Raw genomic sequence first — 27,346 nt, 5'->3', positions numbered from 1 at the left:
GCCAAGTGTATAGATTGAGAAGAGTAGGGGTCCTAGAACAGAGCCTTGGGGGACTCCAACAGAGAGAGGGTGGGATGAGGAGGTAGTGTGGGAGTGGGAGACGCTAAATGTGCGGTTGGAAAGGTATGAGGAGATCCAGGATAAGGCGAGGTCTTTGAGGAGTAATACTGCCATCTTGTGGCCTAATAGCAAAGTGTTGAAATATTATTTGAAAACAATGTCTCATAATCTCTCTTCTGTGAGATATATTTAGCACTAGGCACTTTATTTTGATTAATTGAGATATTTTTTCTACTAATAATTACAGCACATTTGCACATTGTAGGTTATATTTGGCTATTTCCCAATGTGATTGTATATAATTATTGTGTGATTCCAATGGTCAGCTGAGAACTCCTAAAAACTTCTATTTTTTCAGTACCTTTTCCAGCAAATTTAAAAAAAAAAATAGGAATCTGTTTTAATGATCAATTAATAAAATTATTTTTATGAAATCTTTTTGTTTCACTTCAAAATTATTTTTTTGTTTCTCAGTTAATGAGATACTTCTACAAAAAATAGGTGGTAAAAATTGCAATGAGAAGTGCAGCCTGTGATTTGTAGGCATTTGTGATAACAAAGAACCTTGTGTGTAAATGTCACAAGAGGTGTCTGGAACCCTATATGTCCAGCTCATTCACCAGTGTTGCCACTTTCCCCACCAGGAACCTTCTCACCTCAAGGATGTTTCCTTGGTGAGACCAATTTGAAGACTGACCCAGTGAAGGTATCTTCTGGTTCCAGGTGGTCACGGGATGAGAGCACCAAGGTGGAGGCATCTTCCGAGTCTCTATTATCTACCGACCAGAAGGAAGAATGCCAATCCTTCTTCATTTCTTCCAAAGGGTTAGCTACTCTTTCCGGGCTATGAGAGATTCAGCAATTCAAGGTTCCTGTTTCCAAACCTGCTTGGTTCTGCTCCGACGATGTCCAGTCAGTGAGAAGCACCATGACCAAAAAAAAGGTAACAGATGTAACCTTTCTTCCAGTGGACTGGAGGGAAAGTGGTCCTGATCTGGCTCCATCTTCTCTGCAGGCTTGAAGAAGAGGGGGCGTAAAGGGGGGGTACTGTAACATTCACTTCCCCAGCTTGATTTCCCTGCTCTCTCCATGCAGGGACACCAACATACTCACCCACCTGACTGCAGCAGTGTCCTCACGCTCCTCTCCCTCCTTCCCCTGTTCCACCCTGCACAGGCTTCCAGCAGCGCATGTGCGCTCCCCTGCTCTTATAGAGGAAGTGCATGCACCTGCAAAGATACCCCAGCCAATAGGAGGCATCTTGTATAAAATTCGCTCTCCCCAAAACGAAGGTGTCTCAGCAACTTAACTTATAGTTTCTTAGTGGAAGTGTGTTTGCAATTCTATGTCACAGGTCCCTCCTCCTTAGTCTAAAATAGTTATTTCCTTATTAAGTAATGTCCCTGTAGTCTTGTGTAGTTTATTTGTGACTGAATCTGCTCTGGTGGCACCTGAACCGAGATCTGTGTGTCTCAACGAGAATCTATCCATGAAGTTCACGTTGTCCGCACTGCCTGTCAGTCTCAAAATCCTTCCTGCCTGTGACTCCGCCTCTGTGTCCCCATCCAGCAATCCCGACCCCTGTGATTGGCAGCTGTGGTGCTGGGGACTGCCTCCTAGGAGTGGTACTTAGCGGCTACATGCAACTAGAGACTGTTTCCACCATCAGGAGCTCCAGTGAACACTAGGTAGCTGCTAAGCTACACCCCTCTCTGGCGCAGTGGGTCCATACATATATAAATATCTATAATATAACACTGAGAGCGTCACTCTGTCTGAAGCCTTTATAGACTGTGCAAGCGCAACGCGCCTGCGCAGTCTGGCTCCAGACAGAATGAGGCATCCAGCGGTAAGAGGAGTGTGTATGGCGCCGGAGATGGCAGTACGCTCCCAACCTGAAATCCTAGTCCCAGCGCATCCCAGTACCATAGGTACCAGCTGGAAGTGACAGCCCTGCTCACTCGCACTATTCCTCCTTTCTCATAGGCGTGCTTCTTCTGTCACAGTCGCCGAACGGTTCTTCTCGGCTTGACCATCCGCGATAATCTCTCAGGCTTAGGGCAGAGAGGACCGGGCCTCGGCTCTTGACAGATGTATTTGAACCTTGGAAGGTTCACTCATCTCTAATCAAGAGGTCCGCTACAGTGATCGGCAATTGCCAGAAGTATCAGATGGCCACTCCGGCCTGGACACCATCTTATAGCAGTTCCCTTCCCCTATTCCATATTCTCTCCATGAACATTCTCTTACTCGTATTATGGTTATCCTATTTTGTTTTGTGATATACGCCGCCTTTTAGTTTTGTTGCAAACTCACTGTAGATTTTTTTGATTCTTTCTGTAATAAAATTCATCTTATTTTTGTACCTATTGACCATAACCTGTTTCTTTTTTTCTCTGGTTTGCATTGCTAATTTTCACCGAGGGTCATTTTATGTTAAAGTCCAAAGCCTATATGCACACATATTCAAGACAGATTTATTGATTTATCAGATAACAGTCTTGTATATAATTTTACTGTGTGTACAAACAGTATACAGTGGGTACAGAAAGTATTCAGACACATTTAAATTTTTCACTGTTTCATTGCAGCCATTTGGTAAATTCAAAAAAGTTAATTTTCTCAATAATGTACATTCTGCACCCCATCTTGACTGAAAAAAACAGAAATGTAGACATTTTTGAAAATTTATTAAAAAAGAAAAATTTAAATATCACATGCTCATAAGTATTCAGACCGTTTGCTCAGTATTGAGTAGAAGCACCTCTTTGAGCTAGTACAGCCATGAGTCTTCTTGGTAATGCAACAAGTTTTTCACACCACGATTTGGGGATCCTATGCCATTCTTCCTTGCATATCCTCTCCAATTCCGTCAGGTTGGATGGTAAAAGTTGGTGAACAGTCATTTTCAGGTCTCTCCAGAGATGCCCAATTGGGTTTAGGTCAGGGCTCTGGCTGGGACAGTCAAGAATGATCACAAAGTTGTTCTAAAGCCACTCCTTTGTAATTTTAGCTGTGTGCTTAGGGTCATTGCCTTGTTGGAAGATGAACCTTCGGCCAAGTCTGAGGTCCAGAGCACTCTGGAAGAGGTTTTCATCCAGGATATTTCTGTACTTGGCCGCATTCATGTTTCCTTCAATTACAACCAGTCGTCCTGTCCCTGCAGCTGAAAAACACCCCCATAGCATAATGCTGCCACCACCATGTTTCACTGTTGGGATTGTATTGGGCAGGTGATGAGCAGTGCCTGGTTTTCTCCACACATATAGCTTACAATTATCACCAAAAAGTTCTAAAGTTCTAACTTCGTCTCATAAGACCAGAATCTTACTTCTCATAGTCTGTGAGTCCTTCATGTGCTTTTTAGCAAACTCTATGCGGGCTATCATATGTAAAACCAACAAGAAAATATTCGAATTTATGGTCAATAAAGAAGTACCATAGATTGTAGTAAATATAAGAATACAAATAATAAAAGAACAATATATCTTTCTTATAAAAATGCCGGTCACAGGGAAACACAGCCCCGACGCGTGTTTCGGAGTTAATCCTTCATCAGGGGTGACCGACAGGCTGTGCTTCAGGTATATACCCTTCTCATTTTCCTCTTATTATAGAGTTTCCTAATTTACATGCACATTTGCACCTTGTGGCCACATTATTTTTGGTTGTTTATATACTGCACTTGACACTTTCCTTTGTTAAAAAGCCATATATTTTGTTATTATATTGATATAGCATTGCAATATTGCACCTTGCACTTTATTCATTATTTTCACTAATTTTGTTTACAATATGCAATTGTTTTTTTGCACTTGCTATTTTTTCTTTATTAAGGTCATGTTTCATGATTTTTTTGATTACTTACACCATCTGATTAGCTTATATTGCACTTTTTCCAGGGTGTTTTTGATACCAATTTAGCATTTTTTATCATTTTTTCACATATTTTTATGAGAGGAGTTTTATAAACTATATACCAAATCTATTTATATATACAGTGGGGCAAAAAAGTATTTAGTCAGTCAGCAATAGTGCAAGTTCCACCACTTAAAAAGATGAGAGGCGTCTGTAATTTACATCATAGGTAGACCTCAACTATGGGAGACAAACTGAGAAAAAAAAATCCAGAAAATCACATTGTCTGTTTTTTTTTCATTTTATTTGCATATTATGGTGGAAAATAAGTATTTGGTCAGAAACCAGCAAACAAGATTTCTGTCTCTCACAGACCTGTAACTTCTTCTTTAAGAGTCTCCTCTTTCCTCCACTCATTACCTGTAGTAATGGCACCTGTTTAAACTTGTTATCAGTATAAAAAGACACCTGTGCACACCCTCAAACCGTCTGACTCCAAACTCCACTATGGTGAAGACCAAAGAGCTGTCAAAGGACACCAGAAACAAAATTGTAGCCCTGCACCAGGCTGGGAAGACTGAATCTGCAATAGCCAACCAGCTTGGAGTGAAGAAATCAACTGTGGGAGCAATAATTAGAAAATGGAAGACATACAAGACCACTGATAATCTCCCTCGATCTGGTGCTCCACGCAAAATCCCACCCCGTGGGGTCAGAATGATCACAAGAACGGTGAGCAAAAATCCCAGAACCACGCGGGGGGACCTAGTGAATGAACTGCAGAGAGCTGGGACCAATGTAACAAGGCCTACCATAAGTAACACACTACGCCACCATGGACTCAGATCCTGCAGTGCCAGACGTGTCCCACTGCTTAAGCCTGTACATGTCCGGGCCCGTCTGAAGTTTGCTAGAGAGCATTTGGATGATCCAGAGGAGTTTTGGGAGAATGTCCTATGGTCTGATGAAACCAAACTGGAACTGTTTGGTAGAAACACAACTTGTCGTGTTTGGAGGAAAAAGAATACTGAGTTGCATCCATCAAACACCATACCTACTGTAAAGCATGGTGGTGGAAACATCATGCTTTGGGGCTGTTTCTCTGCAAAGGGGCCAGGACGACTGATCCGGGTACATGAAAGAATGAATGGGGCCATGTATCGTGAGATTTTGAGTGCAAACCTCCTTCCATCAGCAAGGGCATTGAAGATGAAACGTGGCTGGGTCTTTCAACATGACAATGATCCAAAGCACACCGCCAGGGCAACGAAGGAGTGGCTTCGTAAGAAGCATTTCAAGGTCCTGGAGTGGCCTAGCCAGTCTCCAGATCTCAACCCTATAGAAAACCTTTGGAGGGAGTTGAAAGTCCGTGTTGCCAAGCGAAAAGCCAAAAACATCACTGCTCTAGAGGAGATCTGCATGGAGGAATGGGCCAACATACCAACAACAGTGTGTGGCAACCTTGTGAAGACTTACAGAAAACGTTTGACCTCTGTCATTGCCAACAAAGGATATATCACAAAGTATTGAGATGAAATTTTGTTTCTGACCAAATACTTATTTTCCACCATAATATGGCAACTATTCAGTACTGGGTATATTCATTAATAATGTGGAGAAACAGACGTCTGGGAAGCAGCAGTGTCTCTCATACCAGCAGCACATGCGTCCAGCCACAGACGAAGCGCTATTACTCTGCACCCTCAGTGCTTCTCCTGAACAGCGCGTTCACTCTCCCTGTGACACACTTGCCTCCCTGGGCAGGACAGACCATTTGGAGAATCACAGCACCCAGTTGTGGACATTCATGCCTGTCACAAACAATACAGGATAGTTTCCTGAATATATTACAGTACAAATTTCTGGACACCCACACCAATCATTGGATCTACTGGTCCCTGTATAACCCAAGGTGTCAAACCCGTGGGTCTGGTGATTTCCTACATGAATGGTGTCCTTTCATCCTCAGAAGCTGCTGCTTCCCAGACGTCTGTTTCTCCACATTATTAATGAATATACCCAGTACTGAATAGTGCCTACTTATGACAGCGGTTCTTTAATAATAATATATGGAATTTTCCATTACAGTTCCTCTCAGTTAAAAACAATTGTGAAAAAATTCTGTTTATGATGAAGGTCAATTGTATGACCAAAAACGTTTAAAGAAGTAAAAGTAGTATATTTAACTGGATGCCTTTTACAATAAAGGAACTGTCAAATCAATTTTTCTTTTGAGTCCCAAACATATATTGTCGGTGAGACAAGATGAAACACAAACACAGGCAGAGAACAGACTGAGCAAATGGTGGGGCCCAAGCTGTCTAGACAGTACAGAAAAGATACTGTCTGCAATCACGCACAAAACCCTAAAAAAGTCCAACACTTCTGATATACAAAAAACCTGAGGTCACACGACCTCACCTCCGCTAGATCAGCACTCTGATATAAACTGGAAGCAAAGCAAAAAGATACTAACATAACAGGGGACTGAACAAGCTGCAACATGAAGCAGGGCCCAGCGCTGCCCCTAGCAGGGAGCACGCTGAACCCTAGCAACAAAGCAGAAAAAAGAATAAAAGGCAAAACCAGAAGAGATGCAAAGGATTAGCAAAAGAATCACTTAGCTGAACAATGCAGATCAGGCAGGGGACAAACAAACTCCAAATGCAAAGGGAGGAAATCACCAGCAAACTCCAAGAGCAGCCAGCTCAATTATATGCTCCCAGCCAGTAATCCCAGGTTTCCAATTATTGTCATTAGGTGGGGAACTTCCATCCACCTGACCAGCTCCACTACTCTCAGCAACCACCAGAGGGAGCAGAGGGAGCTTCGGCTCAGAACTCCGAGCAAGAGAATTCACAACAGGCCACTCTGACATAAAGGCCCAACTGGTGGAGGGTTGCAGTGATAGTTGACTCCGTGGAACTTTCTCCCATATTCTTACTGCATCTGTGGAGCTCAGGTTCTTTTTTACTTCTATCACCAAGGCTCTTCTCCCTCGATTGCTCAATTTGGCTGGATGGCCAGGTCTAGGAAGACTTCTGGTGGTGCCAAACTTCTTCCATTTAAGGATTATGGAGGCCACTGTGCTCTTAGGAACCTCAAGTACAGCAGAAATTCTTTTTTAACCTTGGCCATATCTGTGCCTTGCCACAATTCTGTCTCTGAGCTCCTTGGCCAGTTCCTTTGACCACATGATTCTCATTTGGTCTGACAGCCACTGTGAGCTGTGAAGTCTTATATAGACAGGTGTGTGCAATTAAAAATCAAGTCCTATCAGTTTAATTAAACACAGCTGGACTCTAATGAAGGAGTAGAACCATCTCAAGGAGGATCACAAGGAAATGGACAGCATGTGACTTAAATATGAGTGTCTGAGCAAAGGGTCTGAATACTTATGACCATGTGATAGTTCACTTTTTTTTAATAAATTTGCAAAAATGTCTGCATGGTTTTTTTTTCAGTCAAGATGGGGTGCAGAGTGTACATTAATGAGAAAAAAATGAACTTTTTTGAATTTACCAAATAGCTGCAATGAAACAAAGAGTGAAAAAATTAAAGGGGTCTGAATACTTTCCATGCTCACTGTATGTGTATGCTCTCTTTGGGTCTTTGACCGTCCCTTACATTTAACAGTAAGTTGCACATAATCATTTTTCCAACACATTAATTTCTCATGATGGCAGGCAGTGCAACACAAGTTCAAAGGCCGAGAGAAAAAAACTGCTGATGCCACTTCAAATTGAACAAATATTTATTAATATATGTACAAACAAATCACAACTTAAAAGGGGAATCAATATAGAGAATGCTACACTCACATGGTGTAAAAGGTGACCTTTCCCAAAGCAGTTGCTCTAATGAAAAATTGTTAAGATTTTACAACATGATAAAAAGGATAAGGTCCTAGAAATATATATAAGGTATTAATCAATACATTTCTGCACGCTATTTTTTTAAAAAAAGATCCATATGATTCTGAGAAATGTCAGTAATGAACCCAGCACTACACGTGAGAACCTGGTTAATGACCTGAATCAAGCTGGGGCCACAGTCTCAAACAATACCGTTAGTAACACACTACGCTTTCATGGATTAAAGTCCTGCAGGACATGCAAGGGTTCCCCTGCTCATGCTAGTGTAAGGAGGTGGACCGGACCGTGGGTACCTGTATGCGTGGTCAAGAACGGAGAGGGCTGCATCCTCTGTTTCCGGGGGGAAGCCTGAATGAGGCAGACCTTCCCCTGCTGTAGGAGGGAAGGAGAGGACAGAGTTTCCTGTTGACAGGAGGGGGCAGGAGAGCCTAAGGAGAGCACGCTGACAAAGGGGGAGAGGAAGGAAAAGCAGAGCAGAGAAAAGGGCTCTCTGCTTCCCCCACCTGAGTGTGCTGACCCTGTGATAGGTTGTGCTGCTGCTGTCCGGAATAGAGCTGTGGTGCTGGGGGGATTAGCCATGCCAGTAGTGGAGAGCGGTGCGTACAGAGCTATCTCAGCAGAGCGGAGCGTGCGGAGCCGTGTCAGCAGAGCGGAGTGAGCGAAGTTAAGCCAGGTGCAATACACTGTGAGACAGTGATTGCCGCACTCGCTCTGTTCAAGAGTGACCGCATACTCGAAAGAGCCCTCCGGCTGAGGACTGAGACAGACAGACAGTACGCGGTGAGCGCCCTATATGTGAACTTGGACCCGTCAGCCTCTGTGAACGGAGGAGACTCTCCTGACAAGTCTGAGACAGATGCTAGTGACAGACCTGAGCCCCTGAGAGTAGTAGCTGGACTGACCGAGGAGCGTGGCATCGTTCCTGCGGTGACACGTTCTGAGTGTGGACTTGTGAATGAGAGTGGCGAGCATCCTGTTTTCCCAGAAGGCCGTTTCTTAATCCTGGACAGTGACATGAGAGACTGCATGTGCCGTTGTTGACGGTGCCAACGTTGGAGAATTAGACCCTTCGATCAAGCCTTCTTCAGACTGATAAGTTTATTCTGCTTTTGTTTATTACCTCAAATACCGTATTACCGTTTATTTGTTGCAATTTCCCCCTGTTGTTCCTCCCTATGTGGAGTGAACATCCCTGTAAATAAACCTTGCTTAACCCTTGCTCTGCCTCCCCGTGTGTGACTGCATCCCGCGTACCTGCAGGTTATTACACTAGCATATGTCCAGGGGACAGGACGATTGCACCGTATTGAAGGGAGGATGGATGATGTCATGTATCGCATGATTTTTGCCATCAACCTCCTTCCCTCAGTAAGATCATTGAAGAAGATGGGTCATGGCTTGGTCTTCCAGCATGACAATGACCCGAAACTCACAGCCAGGGAAATAAGAAGTGGCTCCGTAAGAAGTAATTCAAGGTCTTGGAGTGACCTAGCCAGTTTCTAGACCTAAACCCAAAACAAAATTTTTGGAGGGAGCGGAAACTCAATGTTGCCCTGTGACAGCCCTGACACTTGCAAGATCAGGAGAAGATCTGTATTGAGGAGTGAGCCAAAATCCCTGCTGCAGTGTTTGCAAACTTTGTCAACAACTACAGGAAACATCTGACCTCTGTAATTGCAAAAGGTTTCTGTACCAAATATTAAGTTCTGTTTTCTATTGTATCAAATACTTATTTCATGCAATAAAATGCAATATAATTAAGTAAAAATTCATACAATGTGATTTTCTGGATTTTATTTTTAAATTCTGCCTCTCACAGTTGAAGTGAACCTACGGCAAAAATTACAGACCTCTCCATTCTTTGTAGGTGGGAAAACTTTCAAAATCGGCAGTGGATCAAATACTTATTTTCCCCAATGTATATACCTACCTCTGTGGTGTTTATGCTATTTTGATCTTATTGTGATCTTATACTAATGCCGTCTCCTCCTCTTTTGAACATGTGCTAGCCAATGTGGTTCTTTTTGAAAATAACCTGCCGCAATGTATTGAATAATACCGTTTATATTTTTTTTTTTCTAGGACTTTATCCTTTTTAATATGTTGTAAAATAGTAACAATTTTTCATTAGGGCAATTGTTTGGGAAGGGTCACATATTACACCCTGTGAGTGTAACATTCTCTACACTGATTCCCCTTTTAACTTGTTGTGATTTGATTGTATATATTTTCATGAAGATTTGCTAAATTTGAAGTGGCATCAGCTTACCTTTCTTGTAGGCTTACTTTAACTTTTGGAAGTGCCAATATTATGTAGGCAAAAGTAGGTTTCTCTATGTGTTAATGGTAGTTGCTGTAGTTTTTAACCAAACAGCTTGTACAGATGAAATACAGTAAGGCAATGAGTTTTAACTATGGAAACTGTGTTCCCAAAAATATATGAGAAACAAAATAATTCAAATCAACAGAAAAATCAGTCTTACTCAAATTAGTTATCCAATAGTTCCTAAACAAAAAACTAATTATTTAAAAGATACTTTATTAACAATTCTTTAAAAAATTGAGAAAATCTCAAAAAAGGCACAAAAAAAATGCTGATCAACTTTTACAAAAAAATCCAGCTTAAATCAAATATATGATACCATGTCAGGTGGGGATATACACTCTGTTTTGACCCTATAGGGCCCTATAACTTCTCCCCTACCTGTCAGCGGAGGTTGGCACCCTCTTGGAACGCAAATGGCGCCCCCGCTCCATGGTGGCTGTCCCTGCTCACCCTGTTAAGTTCTATGTCTAGAGTATATCACATTAAAGAACAACAAATGGCTGAGTTCAATGTATCACAATCAGAAGACTCATGCCACAAACCAACAATTCTCCGGTAGGTTACTGTCCCAGGCCACACCCTCCTCATTATTTCCAGCAGTGCAGTCCTTCTTCAATACAGTGTGCAGTGAAATAAAAGCTTTAAGGTTAGATTCTAACAGAGACAGGAATCTAAGTAAGCTTGAACAGGCTACTATTGCTAGGTTGGGGTCAAATTGGGAATTTGTCATCCGTGTGGCTGATAAAGGGGGGAACCTGGTTATTTGGCCTATCAAATTATATCTTGATGAAGCTAAAAGACAATTATCAAACTCTAACTGTTACCAGGTTCTCCCCTCGGACCCTTCTTGTGCCTTTAAAGCTAAACTGGACCGCCTATTGGACTTGGCATTAACCTGCAACATTATCAACAAGAGGGAAAAGGAGTTTATGACGAACCACCATCCCAGGACACCGACCTTCTATATGTTACCCAAGGTACATAAATCTTTACAGGTGCCGCCTGGGCGGCCTATCGTGTCCGGGATGGGTGGTTTATTGGAACGACCGTGCATCTATGTTGACTTTTTTCTTCAGCCACTTGTGTCCTCCCTCAATTCTTTTGTAAGGGACTCCACTTTTCTCATCCAACAGCTACGGGATCTTGATGTCCCTCCGAACATCTGGCTTGTAACGCTTGATGTTGAGTCATTGTATACGTGTATACGGCATGACTTGGTGATCCAGGCGGTCTCTTTCTTTTTGGACCAAAATACATCAGGCGATCGAAAACATGATTCGTTCTTGCTGGACTTGTTACATTTTACACTCGATAAAAATCATTTTGTCTTCGGGTCCACTACAGGCAAGTGACTGGCACCGCGATGGGCACACGTTGTGCGCCCACATATGCAAATCTGATTTTGGGGTGGTGGGAGCTCACCAGGGTGTACTGTCTTGAGTCCTTCTCCACCCATGTCAATAGATGGTATCGTTACATTGATGACATTTTGTTTCTCTGGACAGGCACCCTGGATGAATGTCAGCAGTTTGTTGAGACATTAAACAACAATGTTCTGAATATACGACTTACCTCCCACTTCTCCAAAACAGAAGTGGAATTTCTGGATCTGAAGCTTCGTTTGGATGGTTCCCGCATTTTGTCTACCCTATACAGTAAACCGACGGCTACTAACAGTTTACTGCATTTTACCAGTTTCCATCCACAACACCTTAGGAATGTCATCCCTAAGGGGCAGTTTTATCGTGTCAAAAGAAACTGTAGCACGCAAGAGGATTTTTTGACCTATGCACGGGACCTAACAACGCGATTCAAGAACAGAGGCTACCCCAAAAAGGTACTATCACGGGCCTTTATGGCAGCAAGGGATGCTGATAGGGATGATTTGCTTGTACCTCGGGTGAAGGGACCCCCTAAACCACTTGGGGTCATTACCACATAAAAATAACCAGTGGCGGGATATTGGAAGAATTCTTACTAAACATTTGGGGATCCTCCGAAGCGAGCCGAGACTAAAACCCCATATCTCAGCACAACCAAGTTTGGTTGCAAGAAGGGCCACTAATCTTAAAGACCGTCTGTGCCATAGTCACTTTAGACGACCGGTTACTAGATTGAATAGGGGGGTACGCTTGACTGGCATGTACCCCTGTGGCAACTGCAACATTTGTACATTTACCATTGGCTCTAATGTTCTTATCCTACCTGTTTTTCCATTCCAGGTCACTACACGGAGCTATTTTAATTGTAAATCTCGTAATGTAGTATATGCTCTGGTGTGCCCGTGCTCGAGGATTTGGGCAAACGACGCAGGAATTGAGGAGGAGGATACAACACCATTTCTCAGGTATTACAGCCAAAAAGGATTTGGAGAAGGGCAAAACACTCAATTCGGTAGCATCGCACTATCTGGATCTGCATAATTCTCGGTGGAATGGTACCAAAATCCAAGGACTTGAGACTGTTCAAATGGACATAAGGGGAGGAGATATTACTCTTGAACTTTTGATATGAGAATCAAAGTGGATCTTCAATCTCGGAAGTCTGACTCCTTCAGGCTTAAATGAGGACTTATTATTCACTTGCTTTTAGAAACAGGTCTGATCATGCGCGGTCCAGATGTCTTGTTTTTCACCCTGGTCCATGTAAACATCAATAGTATGGCCCATTTCTAAATAACATCTACTTTTTGTCTACTTTTCTTTACAGGTTTTCTGTGGTGGCTACATGACAGTGGGGCATGATTACCCATATCTATCCTTTTTCCGTCCACCCTTAAGATGTTTAGTTCTTGACTTACTATGTGGGGCCTCTGCTTTATCAAGGTGATTACTCGCTTAGTATTCCTTACAGGCGTTTTTACTCCTTTTTTGGGGCCCTGGGTGTGGAACTTTCATTCTTCCACGCTGTCTCGATCTTTTGGGTGTGCGTGAGAATAATAATAAAACGTGAACTGATTATGACTATATTTGTTTTACTTTTGCTTGGTCCCTTTATCCTGATTGGGACTAGCGGGATGCTCTGGTACAAGTTGGGTATGGCTGCGCTCATTCTAATGTCGCGATCTCTATCATTTATATGTCGCTACTTGTTGTCCATACTTGTGCACTGTGCAATTGTGTGTTTGGAGATCGGCCGTTTACTCTGTGTTCGATCTGCTTATTGAGCCACTGCCTAGTTGGCTATTTATTTCACCAACGGAGTTATGAGTGATATTATGTATACTGTTTTTTTTGTGCTTGTGACTATTTTTAGTCCAGCACATATAATAATATCTGAGCGCCTGCGCACCATTGATAAGGAGTTCTTTCACCCCTTTATTTGTGGTCGCCGTTACTATAATTACTGATTGTAGCACTGGGACTAACAAAAAGGTCAACAATTACCTTCTGGTCTCTTTTGTATGAGATTTGTATTAGAGTGTGTTAGCTCCGCCCATTTAGCTGAGTATAAAGATCTTTATCATTTACATACCGTAATTTTTTGTCCACACTTGCTCACTGGGTATTTGTGTGTCTGGGGACTGGCCGCTTACTTTGTATCTGGTCGGTTTATCCAGCCACTGCCTAGCTGGCTATTTATTTTATCTACCTAGCTATGAGTGAGACTATGTATACTGCTATTTGCGCACCACCAATTTAATAGCATTTAATGATGCTACTAAATGCTCCCTCACAGCAACCAGGTGCAATATCCGATGCTCTGAGGGAGCATTTAATAGCATCATGGGCCTCCTGATGAACTCCTTGCTTAGGAGGGAAACGCGTTGAGGCGATATTCTATCAGCGATGAGCTAAGTTATATCTATATGATTTTTTGCTTTTTTTTTGCTTTGGGTATAGTGCAATATAAGCAAATATGAGCGGTATGGACTACGCTGTGAATGGTGTTCTTTTCATGTAAAAATGTCATTATTTTATATATGACCTCTGAAATGGTTGATATTTGTATTTTGAGAGAATAAAAGTGTGGTTTTCCATTGGAATTAGAATATAAGATTATCAGCTGCCATTGATTGACACTACTTACCCCTTATTGTGTTTGGGGGACTTTTTGTGATATGCTTATGTTTTGGGGAAATTTCTGTGACGGCAATCAAATATAATAGTTTGTTTCATAATTGTTGTTGATTGGCCGTATATGTACCCTTATAGAATTGTTATCAATATTTCGGAGGGCCAGTAAGGGATAGCCTACGTGGAGCGGGGGCACCAGAACAACTTAGGATGAAACAGCTCCGCTGCTAGGTAGGGCCATCTGGAAATAGGGACTGATAGTAGAGTGTAATTTGTTTCCCCATGCACTGTTATCCCATAAAAATAAGTATTTTTCCAGCTACTGTTTCTCACACGTCTATCATTCTGATGGTTTGTGGCATGAGTCTTCTGATTGTGATACATTGAACTCAGCCATTTGTTGTTCTTTAATGTGATATACTCTAGACATAGAACTTAACAGGGTGAGCAGGGACAGCCACCGTGGAGCGGGGGCGCCATTTGCGTTCCAAGAGGGTGCCAACCTCCGCTGACAGGTAGGGGAAAAGTTATAGGGCCCTATAGGGTCAAAACAGAGTGTACATCCCCACCTGACATGGTATCATATATTTGATTTAAGCTGGATTTTTTTGTAAAAGTTGATCAGCAATTTTTTGTGCCTTTTTTGAGATTTTCTCAATTTTTTAAAGAATTGTTAATAAAGTATGTTTTAAATAATGACAGTAGTTTTTTTTTTAGGAGTGTGGTGTAGTAACCACTGAGTCCATTAGGGGCCGCTTTGTGGATGTCCCAGGAGAATGGATGAATGGCAGAATACGGAATGGCCATTATGTATCCTAAAGTGGGTGGCTTTGGGATGGAGACTTATGTGTTGTTCAGCAATGATATTGCTGAGGTGTTGTTTCAATGTGTAAGGGAGAAGTCTCCAGGTAACTAGAGAGATGGGCGAGCCTGGTTACCTACAAACCCACCCAGGGGGTGTGTTTAAAGCACTATTGGAAAGAGTGGGTGAATGCTGGGACCTGGTTGGTCCAGTGTGGAAGGTCCCGCTGAGATGGGGCTTCCTGCCTGACAGCACGTGTTGACGCTTTGTTGAATGGCTGCAAGTGCCTGAGGGTTCCCTGGAGGGAATGAATGTCTGCAGTATGGAGAAGCAGCCATGAGAGAACCCTGACGGGGTGAGATATAACTGTGAGGCTGAAAAGCCTGCGTATTGGACATTGCTAACAGAGTGAAGCTCTGTCATGGACGCTATGCGGTTTATATATTGCTGGTCATGGTTTATGATGTTTAATAAACCGCATGGACCGTTCTGAGTTTATGGAAAACCAGTGCCAGATCTGATTTTGTGGCTGCCAAGCGAGTGATCCCCTACTTAAATGACAGCGCTACCTCACAATAACTAAACAAAATAATTCCACTTAAATGTAACACCTCCTGTAAACTTACCCTCGCATCTGTGACTTTAAATTCTCTCAAGATATATTGAGGCATATTATATTCAGCCATTGGATCAACTACAAAATATTGATACCGAGCAGATCGCTCAGCAGGCCAATACTGATGACATTTTTCCTGTAAAGTAACAAAAATCATTAATTTGGGGAATAAACAAGGCCATTATAAAAGCAAATAAAAAAACCAAAAGATTGTATAATACTGCAGCACAATTCTACTTATACTGTATCATATACCTTGTATGTGTGGTTTCTACCACACTGACACAACAAATGAGCATAATCTGAAGTACCAAAAATGAAATAAATAGTCGGATAAATGTATAAACTCAGTGGCATCTGAGATATATCCCGTAAAAATGGAATGCATGGGGCCATTGTGAACAAAGCCTAATAAAAAATGTGTGAGAAATGCAAGTATATTAAAATGAGAAAGGGGACATTAAGTATTTATTATGTCTTCAATTTTACTGGATATAACCCGTGAAGTACAGGATAATGCAACTGTAACACCGGCGTCCCTGCCGGCCTCCGCTCCGCCGTCCCAGCAGGGACGTCGACTTACTCACCACCCTGGCCGCCCTATAAGGTCCTCTGCTTCTGCCACCATGTCTCAGCTTCTCTGTTGATGCACTTAGGGTACATGCATGAGCACTAACGTTCTCTTAATGAGCACTGACGGTCTCTTAAAGAGTCAGCACGCTCAATTCTGTGTGTCTCCAGTCAATAGCTGGGAGACACTTAGCAAGTAAGAAACCTATCGTGGGTTTACCGTGATAAAGAGGAGCCTGAAAACCGCAGCGTTTGACTTCTCAAACTCCTGCACTGATTCAAAGCACTTCACCTTCATATTAAATGGTGTGAAATTTTTTTTTTTAGCAGTGAAGGGGTTAATCTGCTCAGTTGAAATCTCCTGGAGGCTTTCCTGCATTTAGGCTCTCAGCTGTGCAATGTTAGCCACTCCCATCTCCTATATAAACTGGGTCCTGGCTAGCACTCATTGTCAGAGTGGCTTATGCTGCATGGCTGGAGGTTGTTGCTGGTGGTTATTAGAGTTGGCAGATGATGGATTTTTCTGTGACTATTGCTAGGTTTTGAGTGTGTGATAATTCCCTTTCTTCTCCTACTTTGATTTAACCCCAAGACCTATCATTTCCAACATAAATATGTTTACAATTAAATTTACATTTTTAAATGATAATGTGCCCCAGTTAAAAAATATAAAAAATACATACTCAACTCTTGAATAAGTAAAGTTCTAGCAAAGTCAGCAATGCATCTCCTTTCCTGATGGTCAAGTGACAGTTTCAGGTCATGTAATTGTTATGGTCAATCACTGGCTGATGATCGGCTGCAGTCTTCACATTTTCTTCAGAAGGAATTGTTCCATCAAGAGAACAGCTGTCATACCGCTGTATACTCACCCGGCCTCCACTAGCGCGCCACAGCCCCCCGCCGTTCGGCAGCCGCGGTGGTCCCTTCTGACAGGTCCGCTGTCGACGGTGTCTCTGCATGCAATGCGCATGCGCCGTAGGCCACGGCTCCTTCCTGTCTCTTGTGCTCCGGTGGTGACCTGACCCGGAAGCACCGCCGGACCAATGGAGACCAGGCAGGGGTATATCAGGCCGCCCTCCTTCCTTTGATGGAGGCACCTGATCTTCGTGTTTGTTAGCACACTAGGCCCCTGTTCCATCAAACACCTGCAGTCCTACGCCAGTATCCCTGCTCCATCCTGACATCTGTACTCCAGTCCTGCAGTCCTACTCCAGTCCAACCTTCCATGGTCCTGCTCCATCCTGCTATCTGTGCTCCAGTCCCGCATTCCTACTCCGGTGTTCCTGTCCCATCCTGCCATCTGTACTCCAGTCCTGCAGTCCTACTCCAGTCCTGCCTTCCATGTTCCTGCTCCGTCCTGCTGTCTGTGCTCCAGTCCCGCAATCCTATGCCAGTATCCCTGCTCCATCCTGCCATCTGTGCTCCTGTCCTGCAATCCTACTCTGGTTCTGTCTTCTACAGTCCCGTGGTCCTACTCCAGTCCGTTCTGAGCCGCCCCTCTCGGTACCAGCTATCATGGTACCCGAACCCCTGGACCTGCTCCTAACCATCCCTGTATAGGGGTCGGCTCCACCTGGCTGCTCGCCCAGGGTCCCCTCGGTGCCACGATCCAGAGGGTCCACTCCTGGAGATTTTCCTCATCTGACCGCCCGCGGTAGCAACAGCAAAGACTGCAGTCAATCTGCAGCCACAAATAGTCTACATAATCTCATGTGACCACAGGTGGACACAGCCCTGACATCGCTGGAATGGTATCATTTCAGAAGTGACTGTGTTTTTTCAATTTTATCTGAGGATCTCTAGCATTTAAAAATTACAATAGTTGTCCTGTAGTGTGAGTTTCAAAACCAATCTAGTGACTGTTTTAATAATACTCATATAAAGGTCTATATATTCTCTAATTGAAAAGTCACTTACTCTGCCCATTTCTCGAAGTTTTGTTAACATTACGACAATGGTGGAATTATTTTCCCATAGCATTCTCCAGAAGTCTTCAGTGGTTTCTGCAAGTGGTCCTTGTGTTGCAATGTAAGCTTTTTGTTGCCTATAAAGGACAATATATTAGCATTTCTACAGATGAAGACATCATGATTAAAGACATATAGGCTCTAGCATACCTGTATCCATCTATGAAACTGGCATTTATGTAATCTGACCCCTCTACACCCCTGATTGGCTGCAGGCAAACCCTTGTGGTTTCATATGGCATGATGTTCACAAGGCGATTCTTAAATTTGTTGCATGGAAGATTGGCACTGATGAATCTGGAAGTGTGAGCTTTCGAATTGGCAAGGCGCTGAGCATAAATAAGAGAAAAATTACTTAACAGATTTTGTTAATAACATTTTTTATATAATTTAATACATATACCCATATAAATCTATATATACGTATATACATATATTAGTATTGTCTGACTTTGTTCAAAGTAGTCACGAATGAGCGCCACCAAGGGAAAAATTTGAGAGTAACATTTTCATATTTCTCATGTTAAATTTTAAATATTAATGCTATAAAAAGGTAAATATTAGAAAATACCACAAAAATGAAATCTAAAGGGGTTATTCACCTTTGGGGACAATTTTATCTTTTTAATTAAATACACATATTAGGGGCTACAAATCATTTTTGCAATTAATTTCAATTTAAAAAAAATTAAAGGCTCTTTGTTTTTCTGCACTTTCAACTTTGATGTGGGCTGTGGATATAAATCAGCGAAGACGAGTTTAGAAAAGAAAAAAACAAATAAAAGTTGCAAACTTTCTTTTAGTGGAGCACTATGGGGAATACATTATACTACATGAAGGACTATGGGATACATTATATTATGGAGAGTGAATTGTACTATATGGAGGACTATGGGTTGGATTATAGTCTATGGGGCTGCATCATACTATATAGGGCTTCATTATACTATATAGGCCTGCACTGTACTCTATGGGGCTGCATTACACTATATGAGGCTGCATTATACTCTATGGGGCTGCATTATACTCTATAGGGTTGCAATATACTCTATGGAGCTGCAATTTATGCCATAAGGCTGAATTATACTGTATGGAGGACTATGGGGAATGCATTATAATGTTTAGAGGAATATGGGGAATGCATTATACTATATGGAGGACTATGGGGTGCATCACACTATGCAGAGTGCATTGCACTATAAGGAGAACTATGTGGGTGAATTATACTCTGAGGCTGCATTATACTATAAGGGGCCGGTGTTATACTATAAGGCGGCTACATTATACTCTATAGGACTGCATTATACTGCATGGGGCTGAAATATATTATATGGAACTGCATTATACCCTATGGGGGCTGTATTATAATCTATAGGGCTGCATTATACTGAAGCTGCATTATACTATATGGAGCTACAATATACTCTATGGGACTGTATTATGTAATTGAGGCTGCATTATACTCTATGAGGGCTGCATTATACTCTTTGGGGCTGCATTATACTGAGGTTGCATTATACTATATGGGGCTATATTATACTCTATGAAGCTAAATTACTCTCTATGGGGATGCATTATTCTCTAAGGTGCTGAATTATATGCTATGGGGCGACTTTATACTCTTTGGGGCGGCATTATACTCTATAAGGCTGCATTATACTATAGAGTGGCTGCCTTATACTCTACTTATACTCTATAGGGCTACCTTATTCTATATGGGGGATGCATTATACTCTATGAGGCTGCATTATTCTAAATGGAGGCTGCATTGCACATGTTTGGAAGCTAAGTTATACTCTATGGGGCAGCATTAGTGTATGGAACTGCATTATACTACATGAGGCTGCATTATACTCTTATATATAATTTATTTTATAGAGCTTAACCAAAATACCATTTTTTATCACTGGACCAATTATATTAATAATTCAAGATTGGTATGTTAAAAACATTAGTGTGTCGGCATTCTTCATTCTATGATGGCAATATTTGAAGGGCAGATAACAGCTCTAGTGCATGGACAGCTGAGTGCAGTGATGCGGGAGCAGATTAGCATAATATTGTCCCTTCTGTTTCTCCAATGTCCTTACCTTAAACTCTAACTCCATGCCAGTTACATGTTCTCCTGTTTCAATCTGGGCGAGCTTCTGAATATACGTATAGAGATTTCTAGCTGGAACTTCTGTGTTTCCGCATGCCACGGCTTCAAACAAGGCATCATGAATAAAGCTGTACTGGTCCTCTGTCTGGACCATGTAGTTCCTCTGTGAGCGCATTAATGTCACGTGACCATATATATCGACCGTTTTCTCATGCTTTATTCTCTCAAGCATTGCATCAATAACAATAAAACAGCCAGTTCGCCCAACTCCAGCACTAGAAGAAAGATTGACATAAATGCACAAACTAGAAGTGGCCATAAATAGCTCTTTATAATAAACCATATGACTTGCAATAGTCTCAAATGGGTTAGGGTTAAAGGGGGATTTTCACTGGCTCTTGAACACAAAACAAGTGCTCAGGATTTGCACATTAGTTTGCTGTAAAATATGAATACCAATATTCTAATGTATGAGAATTGCAATTACAGCTCAGAAGCCTAATGGTGCAATCAGTTCTGATTTCTGACAATGATGTCATCAATTCTGCAATCTACACAGCTCTTCAGAATGTATCTGTGCTATATACAAGGTGTTTGTTTATTAGCAATGATTGGGAGGGCATTTGTACCAAAAGTCATCTGTGCGATCATTAATAAACATTATTGTTCAAGTAAGCTTTATGCTGCAGGAATGATGCCTTCAACTGGCAAACAAACATTGATTATTTGATAGCTGTTCCACTTCACACTGATTATTACGTCTTTTTACACTGGACAGACTTTTTGCCCTTATAACAGACTAAGGCCTGTTTCACATTTCCATTGTCGGCGGTCAGCTGAAATCCACCAAAGGTAAAAAACAACAGATCCGCCTTCGTTTAGTGACATACGGATGTCAGCGGACCACTTTTTAGGGCGGATCTGCGAAAGATGCAAAGTGCCAAAATTTAAAGCGACCGTGGCTGAGAGAGAGAGATTTCACCGCTTCCAGGATGGTATTTCAGGGTTAAAATGTTTCCTGGAACAAAGCATCCGGGCAAGCGCACTTAAAAATAGCAGACCGTCAATCGAAAAAAACGTTGCAGGGTCCGTCTAGTCCGCCCGGCAACTGCTAACATTTTCACAGATCCGTCAAAAAAGGATCCAACGGACGACCGTCAGTCAACATCCGCCACTAATGCAAGTCTATGGGGGAAAAAAGCGGATCCGCCAAAAAAGGGGCGGATCCGTTTTTTTTCACAAATTGGCGGATTTTGACTGACGTCAAAAAACGGAAATGTGAAAAAGGCCGAAATAGTTAATGAATAGCATTTCACATATGTCTACTTTACATCAGCTAAATTTTTGACACACCCCTTTATTTTGTTGGGATATTAGAAGGGTCAAACGTTTACAAGCTTTATTTTTTACTTTGACAAATATATTCAATTTATTTTTACAACAGAGCTATTCAGAATTTTGAAGTGACTGAGTCTATGGGTTTGAGAAAATCCCGGACAGCACATTAAGGCCATCTGTGCGCTGTCCATTTTTTTCTACATTGCAAGGCTAAGCTTACACGAGCTTATGAGTCCGGTTTCACATTTGCACTTTATAGCACAGCGACGGCCTGCGCACGGCCGCCGCTAAGCCCCGCCCCCTCCCGGCTCCCTGCCCGCCCCATCCGGTCATCGCCGCCTACTAGCGCACATGGACGCTTGCGATCTGCGCACCCTATCTTTAGCATAGGGTGCGCAGATCGTGCGCTAGCAGGATTTTGCAGTGCGCTGCGCACTTTTTAAGGTGCGCGCCGAAATGCAACATGCTGCATTCGGCGCACACGGGCGCACCTTCAAAAGTGCGCAGCGCAGGCAAAATCCTGCTAGCGCACGATCTGCGCACCCTATGCTAAAGATAGGGTGCGCAGATCGCAAGTGTCCATGTGCGCTAGTAGGCGGTGATGACCGGATGGGGTGGGCAGGGAGTCGGGAGGGGGCGGGGCTTAGCGGCGGCCGTGCGCAGGCCGTCGCTGCGCTATAAAGCGCAAATGTGAAAGCGGCCTGAAAGATTGTCCCTTTTTAATTCAGAAAAAATTAACTTTTTTTATCCATATAATCTTCTATATGAGATCTGAATGTTTCTTTTATTTTCTATGCACCCATTGAAATGAATAGATGAGTGTCATTAAGAAAAAGAATGAGACTATTATGCTGTGATTTTTTTTCTCGCAATGTTCATGTGAACTAACACATTGATTAACATTGGTCCATGTGTTGTCCAATCCAGTCCAGATCTAAATCTCATTGAGAATCTGTGGCAAGACTTCAAAAGTTCATGGGGTATGAATACTTTTTCAAGGCACTGTATATGAGGTCTATTTGTTTTCCGTTTGTTGTTAACTTGACAAGGAAGGATAAATTAAAGACTTATAGACCTCAATCAAAAATCCATTTTTTTCTCGCACACACAAAAATAAATATTACAAAGTTTCTTCTACCCATTGCAATGTTAAAAATTGAGAGCACATTGATTGTACATGGATGGCATTGGTGTGACGTCCGTAATTTTCATGGACAAATACATTATATTATGTCTGTTATTTTGATTTGTGCCTCGGATCAAAACCAGACATGTGTCCATGACGTTTACGGATACAGTTTGGAGAAAAATAATGGGTATGTGTTCTATGTCAAAAACATACAGATGGGGAATTTTGATTGTAAGCCTGATATAGAAGGGTTAATGGTTTGCCTTTATATGCATTTAACTGCCTTTAATTCTTCAATTGCCTTTTGCCTTTCATTGCTATGTTTTTTTATTCTGATGACACAGCAGACTATTAGTCTCTGCTTCAAGGAGACTATACTTGTTATCATATATGTTCTCAATAGTCAGTAAAAACATGTTCTGGGTACATGGTAAACAAGGTATGACCCTGGGGAAGCGGTGGGGGCTACATGAGCTACATAGAGTTACATTTGTTGTAAATGGTATAAAATATTGCTTGTGTTTCATTACGTCAGATAGTGATTTGCCCACGACCTGTGTGTGCAGTCTCCTTTGTCTCCAAGCGCTTGTAAATTAAGGGCGTAAGCTCCTAATTTGGCCTCACTGGTGATCTGGTATATCTGACTCTGGGTCAGAACGAAAACAGCTACAACAGTTTTGGCGCCCAACGTGGGGCCGTGGAAACCAGCCTATTCGGAATCCGTATGTGGGAGCTTCCTGGGAGGTTGAACATGCAAAATACAGCTGCAGCAGGTGAGAAAATTTATTCTTACACTTTGATTTTGCATTTGCAATCTCTCTCTGGATCTCTACATATCTCTGGGTAAGGCTGTACAACATGGTTCAAAAGAACCTACATCACCAGTGAGCAGTGAGTATGTCCGTATGAGAGTTGAATAATAGAGTAATAAGATAATTATTGTCATCTGTATTATCTGTCAATCTGTTCTGTCAATATACTAACTGGCTGTGTACTGTGTTGCACGGAGCTGGGATACTCCGTGCAGTTGCAGTGTTGTTATTTTGGTCGTTTTGGATTGGCAGTAAATCATATGAGGCTGTATTTTGCATAGGGCTGTGGTTTTTGGTTTTTGTTGATTCTTGTTGTTTAAGAAGTTGGCTTTGGTGTTCTCAGAGTGTCAGTGGACACTGCTGTTGTTAGGCGTCGGATTCCTGTAGCTACACAACAGGAGTCCAGAGCCTCACATACTGCTTTGCAGCAAGTCACTCCTGAGGCTAAGTCCCGCTGCCGCACCACTGAACATGCTCATGAGGCAATCTCCCTTTGGAGCTCGGGAGTCGTACGCATGGTAGGTCTAGACAGACGCAGTTCCTTCTGCCTTTGGTCCTGCACCTGTGACCTGATACCATGTGTGCATTTATCTGATACCTGTGACGCTAACAGGCTCAGTCTTTCGGTGTTTACCCTTACTGGCATCTCTGTGATTAAACAGTGATTGCTCTGCGCACCTGGGTGACGTTTTACCCCATGCACATTATACAGCCATATAGCACGTCTGCCTTTACTCAGCAGCAGTTATAACACCCTCTGCACGGTGGACCCAGAGCGGCGAACGCACTTTATTATTTATTTTATTTAGTGCGTTCCGCCGTTCCTAACATTATACTAGCGCCAGGGTCTGGCTGGTAATGGCAGAACAGCAGCAATTACTACAGTACATTCGGCAGCTGGAGGGCCGGTTGGCTATTCTTGAGAGTGCTATCTCTGCTGCGAAGTCCACTGAGGCTGCTGTTCAGTCAATCGCAGAGGTGGTTTCACGTGTGTCCACGTCCTACCCTGCGCCGACAGTTTCCAGCCTCCCGTTGCCCGATAAATTTTCTGGCGATAGCGCCTCCTGTAGGGGTTTCGTGAGCCAGTGCTCTATCCAGCTGGAGTTACTGGCTGCGCAATTCCCTACGGAACGGGTTAAGGTGGGGTTTATTGTTTCCCTTCTGTCGGGCAGGGCGTTGGAGTGGGCCACACCGCTGTGGGAGCGTGGCGACCCAGAAGTTCGGACCGCTGCTCAGTTCTTAACAGCTATCAAGCAGGTCTTCCTGGGTCCACGAGTCACGCACGACACCTCTCTTCAGCTATTGGCATTAACTCAGGGGTCGCTCTCAGTCAGTCAGTATGCCGTACGTTTTCGGACTCTGACTTCCGAGCTGGAGTGGTCTGATAGAGCTCTCATCCCTGTGTTTTGAAGAGGTTTAGTGGAGCATGATAAGGATGCTCTATCTACCAGAGAGGTTCCTGCAAGTCTGGAGGAGCTGATTGCCATTTCCACCCGCATTGATCTCCGTTTCTCGGAGCACGGGCTGGAGGGTGCTCAATCCAGACGGAAGGTTACTCTGGCTCCAAACCTCTTTGAACCTCTGGAGTCACCCGAGCCAGAGTGTTCACTTCCTGAGCCCATGGAGGTGTCTCGCGCCAGTCTCGAGGCGCGTCCTGCACTAAGCTCCATTTGCGGCTGCCACTGTCAACACCCTGTTACCCACGATAACAGGGTCCCACAGTGGTCAACCTCTGTGCTGCCGGGCAAGACCTTTGCTCCACCTCGCCTTCGGTCGAAGGTTCTCGCGTGGGCACATGTGTCCAGGGTGGGTGGCAACTGTGGCTACATGCAGACCACAAAGCTCCTGGCAAGGTTTTATTGGTGGCCGCACAGGGCTCGGGACACTAAAAAATATATTCGGGCATGCGCCTCTTGTGCTTGGAATGTCTCCCCTACACAGAGAGTGAAGACGCCTGCCGATACTCTATGGCGTTCCACTCCAACTTCGGTTTCGGGCCCTTGTGATGCTCCCATTGTCTCTCAGGTGTCCCTTTTCAAACCTGGAGATTTTGCTGCCTCTGATGCCCTCCACGTGTCCCAGTTTTCTGTCTCACCTGCCGGGACACCAGACTTGCCTTCAGACGAGTCTGAGGCCTATGCCTCTGATGGGCACAAGGTGGTGGATTGGAGGGCTCAGGAGGGAGGGGGCCCTAGGACGGGGGGGAAATGTTAGGCGTCGGATTTCTGTAGCTACACAACAGGAGTCCAGAGCCTCACATACTGCTTTGCAGCAAGTCACTCCTGAAGCTAAGTCCCGCTGCCGCTCCACTGAGCATGCTCATGAGACTATCTCCCTTTGGAGCTCGGGAGTCACGTGCTCAGGTCCTTTCCCTGATCTGGTTGGTTCATCTCAGAGATCTAGAAGGTCCCGGCAGCGCACGGCTATAAAAGGACCGCATGGCCGAACAGCCATGTGCTAGTATAGACATTACTTGCTAGATGTGTGAATGATGACGGATGTATGATTCTGGTGACTGACTCATTTGAAACCCCTTCCCTCTGATATTACGCATGTGGTTAGGGAATTAGTTCAGCAGTCAGCGCCAGTCTGTGGCAAGCCTTAGGCCACTGTGTACACTGCGCCTCTACACTAGCGTCCGATTGCGCTACTCCTCGCGGCACTATCGTCTCGCGGCAGTGTCCTACGCCGCGCTGCAATTGCAGCTCTTTGGCGCCCGCGGTAGCGACGCCGCACACACAGTAGGTCTAGACGGATGCAGTTCCTTCTGCCTTTGGTCCTGCACCTGTGACCTGATACCGTGTGTGCATTTATCTGAGACCTGTGATGCTAATAGGCTCAGCCTTTTTGTGTTTACCCTTACTGGCATCTCTGTGATTAAACAGTGATTGCTCTGCGCACCTGGGTGACGTTTAACCCCGTGCGCATTATACCGCCATATAGCACGTCTGCCTTTACTCAGCAGCAGTTATATGGTAACACCCTCTGCACGGTGAACCCCGAGTGGCGAACGCACTTTATTATTTATTTTATTTAGTGCATTCCATCGTTCCTAACAGCTGTAGCTTCATAAGGTGTTATTTCCCAAAATGCAAAATAGTCAGGCTGTGTGAATCCTTGTATGTATATCTATGAGAACCTCTGAATGAGATGAGAGATGAGTAATTGAATATAAGGGATATAGATAAATCCCAGATTGATGAGGGGTTCCAATTAGGAATGGTCCTCTGTATGTGACAGAGGACATTATTCAACTCACTTTGAGCTGAATTAGGCGGAGTGATTGAGACTTAATCTAGGCTTTGGGGAAAAGATGTGCCCGTGATATATCTGCCTCATTGGCTATAATCGGATGGGCCGCTAATCCCTGGTTTCAGTTTAATATAACGCGGCCTAAGGTACAAATGTGGTGGCGGGAATATGATTGACGTCGGAAATATGGTCGCCAGTAGGAGGACTGAAATCCCTCAGACCCCATTCCCAATGATGGACTGTGGTTCAGTCTTCAACACACTGGAGCAAACACCTGTGGTGAGGACAAAAATTGCTTCCGTATATACACTCATGATCAAACACAGGTTAATGAGACGGTGTACCAAGATGGTGTTGAAGGCTGTAAATCATCTACGGGTAAAATAATAAGGAAAGAAAGGGGTAAATGTACATCTGGTATAAGTGGAAAACAAATGAATAATACTTGGTGTGCCCATAAACCTTTGTCAGGACTTTTGAGTTTATACCAATGTATACAGACCCCTGGTCACATTTGTGTTCTCCCAGAAGGAGTATTCTTAGTTTGCGGACATCGTCACTACAGGTGGGTGAGCCCAGATATAAGAGGGGTTTGCACTCTTGCCAAACTAACATCAGCCA

At 43.3% G+C, this 27,346-nt stretch overlaps 1 protein-coding gene across 1 annotated transcript in view; it reads right to left on the bottom strand.

Moving 5' to 3' along the window:
• PTPRS (protein tyrosine phosphatase receptor type S) overlaps positions 1-27,346 on the bottom strand; it is a 567,518-nt gene that overhangs the window by 20,454 nt on the left and 519,718 nt on the right. The window contains exons 28-31 of the mRNA XM_073563025.1: positions 20,184-20,469; positions 18,244-18,422; positions 18,044-18,170; positions 15,564-15,689 (exon numbers count right to left, since the gene is read on the bottom strand). Of these exons, the coding sequence (XP_073419126.1) occupies positions 15,564-15,689; positions 18,044-18,170; positions 18,244-18,422; positions 20,184-20,469 (718 nt within the window). The remainder of the gene's footprint in view (positions 1-15,563; positions 15,690-18,043; positions 18,171-18,243; positions 18,423-20,183; positions 20,470-27,346) is intronic.

This window comes from Dendrobates tinctorius, unplaced genomic scaffold, assembly GCF_039654945.1.
Source record: "Dendrobates tinctorius isolate UK_male_01 unplaced genomic scaffold, ASM3965494v1 ptg000377l, whole genome shotgun sequence".
NCBI classification, from domain to species: domain Eukaryota; kingdom Metazoa; phylum Chordata; class Amphibia; order Anura; family Dendrobatidae; genus Dendrobates; species Dendrobates tinctorius.
This window is presented reverse-complemented; position numbering and strand designations above follow the sequence as displayed.